The sequence below is a fragment of the Haliotis rubra genome, unplaced genomic scaffold (assembly GCF_003918875.1).
Source record: "Haliotis rubra isolate DU_JTF1 unplaced genomic scaffold, ASM391887v1 Scf8, whole genome shotgun sequence".
NCBI lineage: Eukaryota > Metazoa > Mollusca > Gastropoda > Lepetellida > Haliotidae > Haliotis > Haliotis rubra.
The window spans coordinates 1,724,938-1,729,945 of NW_025767523.1; the positions used below are offsets into that span (position 1 = coordinate 1,724,938).

A 5,008-nucleotide genomic window follows, 5' to 3' on the forward strand; every position below is an offset into this window, starting at 1 on the left:
TTAAAACTTTCATGGTATGGCTGTCATGATTTTAAACGCTGCAAGATCAATATATCATATAACAAGATCGGATGCAGCAAGATTCGATTGTAACAAGAAATGACTTCATTGTTCGTGTGCATAGGGGCGGACTTCGGTTATAACAAGGTGATTTAAGAATCTCGTGCATTTCATAATAAACAAGGTTCAGTGCAGCTGTAGCCGCCCTTTTTACATTTTATTCTATTTTATTTTTTTCGTAAAACATTATTTGCTGTGTAGAGTTGTGTTTTTAGGCGTACCAGGATCCTATGCCTGGTACACCCGGATTATGTTTCTATGTTCATCAGTATCATAGCAGTGATCGTGGGTTTCTTCAAAGTGGGATACGTCTAAGAGATGTATAACTCCGGGTCTCCCTCCCACATAAACCTGACACGTCGTGATGTAACTAAAATATTACAATAAAACAAACCGACTCACTTTTTCATTCGTGATATTTGAGACTGTAATATACTTGATATTCAATGAAACACAGTGTCACGACGTTGTCCAGACTAGGGTTTACATATTAAAGGTGCGCCATTGAGGGGACGCTAGTGGACCTTTTTTATAAGGTGCCGCAATTCGCCATGCAGAGTAACCTCCCTTTGGCAAGCCAAAACTTTGGATCGTGGGTTTCAATCCCGGTTCGCTCCCTTTATGGTCCTAGATTTGTCAGCGCCACAGCCGTGTTCGTTGGTTTCATCAGCTGATAAGGGGGCGGTGGAGTAGCCTTGTGGTTAAGAGTTCGCTCGTCACGCCGAAGACCCAGGTTCGATTCCCAACATGGGTACAATGTGTGAAGCCCATTTCTGATGTCCCCGACGTGATATTGCTGGAATATTGCTAAAATCGGCGACTCACTCATCAGTTCATAAAGAGGCCAGCCTCAATTAGCAGCGTTACCCATACACACATGCTGACGATTTGGGCACCGAAGCTGTCTCGGTTACCCGTGCAAATGTAGAGCACTGCCCCATGTCTATCTGTCAGGTCGCAACCATATGTCTACCAATGGCTCTGTGAGTGAGTGAGTGAGTGTGAGAGTGAGAGAGTGAGTGAATGAGTGTGAGAGTGAGAGATGAGTGAGTGAGTGAGTGAGAGTGAGTGAGTGAGGGAGCGAGTGAGGTTCTATGCCGCTTTTAGTGCTATCACGTACACAAGAAATGGACACATAGTAACCGTGTGGGGATTCGAACCCTGGTCTTCAGCATGACGAGCGAACGCTTCAACCACTAGACTCACCCGTCAATCTGTGAGATTGTGATATCGATCGATCTACAGTCATCCCTTTATGTATGACGCTACTGTCATCTCTGCATTAACGCCTGATTTACAGGGTGATGGGTACCCTAGTAGTTCAAACGTTTACATGTCACGCCTCAGATCCCGGGTTCGATCCCCTATTTGGATAAACTTTGTGAAATGTTCTTATCTCCCGTTGTGATACGACAGGAACAGTGCGAAAATCCTTATCATTATTAGTCTTCGTTGTTGCTGCCATCCTCCTCCTCCTCCTCCTCATTAATATTTTCTATTTTCATCAGTATTATTACCGAAAGTATATTTAATAAAAAACATAAACTACCAATGGTATTTCCGACATTTAGTGGTTTGTGTTAACTAAATCCGGGGTACAATGTGTGAAGCCCATTTCTGCTGTCCCTTGCCCTGCTATTGCTGGGATATTGCTAAATGCGGCGTAAAACCATATTCACTCACATTGACAACTGAAAAGTTGCTTCATAACATTATATAACCCAGTATCCATTTCAATACGTCCTTCGATTGTCTTAACGTCATAGCTGCTGTCATGTCAATTACATCCCAACAATCCAACCATGGTGTTAAACAATAGATATGTTCACGTCAATGAATATGTTTACATCCTGACACACCATGTTATTATTGAACAAAGAATATCAAATACCACACACTTTGAAGCCGGGTGTTTAAAAAATACATATCGATCCTGGCAGGAAGTGTCAATTCGTGATCAATTTGTCTCTTTGTCACTTGTCAATATGTCACTGTTTCATATCACCTGGACATTGATTTTCACACAGTGACACATTGGCTTCTTTGCGTTGATATCAACGACACTCCATCAATGCATCAATTCCACCAAGTGCATCACACCAATCTTGAAATACCAGAAACGCTGCCTATCGATGTCTTTCATGGTTTCAGTCATGATGACTCGGTGCTAAAGGAGACATGGTTCAGGTTAACGTGCAATACCAACAGCTCTGATTCAATTCAATTACAACTTAATTCCTTTGTCGCATAATTAAAATTTAATAATGTATATTAATTAAGCAAGACTGTGGATTTTATAGCACAAGGTCAGTGTCTCAATCGGGCACAAGACAAGGAACTCTCTACAACGTTTGGCTTGAATGGAAACAACACTGGTTGTGGAGCATCGTCACGCTAAATGAAACGTTGCCTGTAACACTCTGAGTAAAACTGCATCATTCTATTTTGGACAGACCGTCAGCTAATGTATGCTAGGGCCTTTCATTGTAATCCTGGAGAGACAAAGATCGAACTAAATATAAAGAGTTTTGTAAATGTCGAGTAGCATATGTCCTTTTATCTGGCTGTTGATAAGATTGACATTATTTTTATGTCATTAAACATACCACATTATAACCTAGTCATTCCGGACGTAGAAGAGTTTTCGAAATAACGCGTTCAAGTTTATCTAACTAGTTGTAAGGATAACCTGTGTTGAATTGTGTTTTTCTGCAATATACACGTTTATTCCTAAATGGACAACAATCAATATACGGTCACGGCATCAAACACAACAAATATGATTTTAACGTAATGGCTGAATTTTTATAAAACGTAACAGATACTCCGTTCCATAACTATTTATGATGCAGCTATTTAGTTTTCTCTTTCAACTACACGAACTCAAATTAAGGTGAGATTGATATGATGCATTGCGTACCATGCTGAAATGTTATAGGGTTGAAAGTAAGACGACTCAACAAATTTCTAGAAAACATCACTTCATTTGGTTTATTAAGCACCAATAGCACACCATATTGCATCGCACCATAAGGCAATAAGCCTCGTATATATAAAACTCTTTAAACGAATAAAAGTATATAACTTAATATACGTGGTAATTAAGTAGTACAAAATAAATACAAAGGTCCATTTCAAATGTGACAATACAAATTACAAAAAACAATATGTATACCTTCGTACAAAGTCTTGATCGCCAATAGATCAATCCAAATAGATATATCCTGATATACTTAGGCACAGCAGTTAATGTCCGGTTAACGTCACTCGGCCATTAGACACAATGTCAATGTGTCGACGGAGAACGATTGCGTTCATGATGGCATGTCACTGGTGTGGAAAAAATTCACAAATGTCAATTTCACATTTCCATGTCAATTTCACACATTTCGAATGTCATTTCAGGTTGTAAGTGGCACATATTTCACATCGTCACAAACCCATTGTCATTGTCACTGTAGTCCTGGAAAAAGTCATACGTGTAAACATCGGGGTTTTGATGTTTATGCGGACTAGAAGGAATCACAGACAGCACGTGGGACGCCCACCCCCCGGGATCTGACCCGAGGGGATCAGACATCCGATGGAGGGGGTCAGGATGGTGGTGAAGGGGGTGGGGCGATAATGCTGGGCGCCTGTGGGACGGGGAGAGGGGTTCACACTTCACCTGGGCTATTCTTCTACACTCCGATGTCAATTGCTGCATCATGTTACTGGTCACGTGACCCGCCCCTGTCCCAATAGACTTACCCCCCGGAGTTTCAACCATCTTCAAAGTCTCCGTTAAAGCCCATATATAGTTATGAGCAAGCCGTAGAGTCTCAATTTTAGTCAGTTTGGCATCGTCCGGAAACGTTGGAAGTGTTTTTCTCAGCGAGTCCAGCGCGGAGTTCAAATTATGCATCCGCGACCGTTCACGATCGTTAGCTTTAACCCGCCGGTTTTTTTTCAGTTTCATCACCAGTCCCGGGCTTCTGTTCCGCGCTCTGGATTTACTATACCTCTTCTTTTTCTTAGGAGCATCCCCGTCATCATTTTTAGACTCGGGTGACGTGTCATCCATGGGTTCACAGGTTGTCATGCTATCATCGGAAGCTTCTGTTAAAAATCCGCCAATAAAAGTTATAGGTGAATCGCTACTGTCATCCGAGCCCAGTGTATCTATGGGAGGGTCTAAAGCCCGATCACCCCCAGTACCCCTGGCACTCTCCCCTATGCTACTAGTGTCACTCATTACTAATTGTGGAGCCGTCACACACGAACCTTACGAGATCATTTCCCCCAGTCGAGTTTCCATCCTTATTTATAGTGCCACCCTTTACGCTGCAACCTTCGTTCATTCAGTCGTTAACACAATGGGGCGTCTCCGTGTCAGAGAGCTTCCCATCCCACCAACCACGGCCAAGTCCGTATGCGCACAAACCCACTGCGCATGGCTCTCGTTTCTTGGATTAATGTTCTCTTGATTAGCAAGATTCATACTTGGCTGTGCCCCGGTCTCGGAGCTGTCACTGGAAACTAGAAATACATTCTTGTATAAATTAACATTTTATATGACTCCCCGGCTCCATGACAACCGATGGTGGGCGGGTTTGCTAAAGAGATAGCGTATGCACATGTTCAGCCAAGTGATGAAGTATAATTTACTCCACAACGGTTTAGAAATCGGCTACAGTTATATCTTTATGGAAACAATCAACACAGTTTACACCAATCTCAATTTAGCGTTAAAACTGGAAATCTTTTAACCGTTTCAATATCGTTAAACTTATTAACACATTAACAAGACGAATGGATTTTTTATATAATAAAAGACTACGAAGGTACGAGGAATGAGATTGGTTATTTAATGGGTTGAATAGTCAAATAATTGTCACGGACGACTGTTGCCGTTTCGTGTGTTTTCTGGTGTGAAGCTTTTTCAGCCAATCACTGAATTGCCATTGTT

At 41.8% G+C, this 5,008-nt stretch overlaps 1 protein-coding gene across 1 annotated transcript; it reads right to left on the reverse strand.

The window, feature by feature from the left end:
* Positions 1 to 3,041: 3,041 nt before the first annotated feature.
* Positions 3,042 to 4,384, reverse strand: LOC124261452 (neurogenin-3-like). The gene has a single exon (XM_046695766.1). It carries the CDS (start codon positions 4,292 to 4,294, stop codon positions 3,485 to 3,487), a length of 810 nt encoding a protein of 269 aa, XP_046551722.1. The 5' UTR covers positions 4,295 to 4,384; the 3' UTR covers positions 3,042 to 3,484.
* Between the last annotated feature and the right edge of the window lie 624 nt (positions 4,385 to 5,008).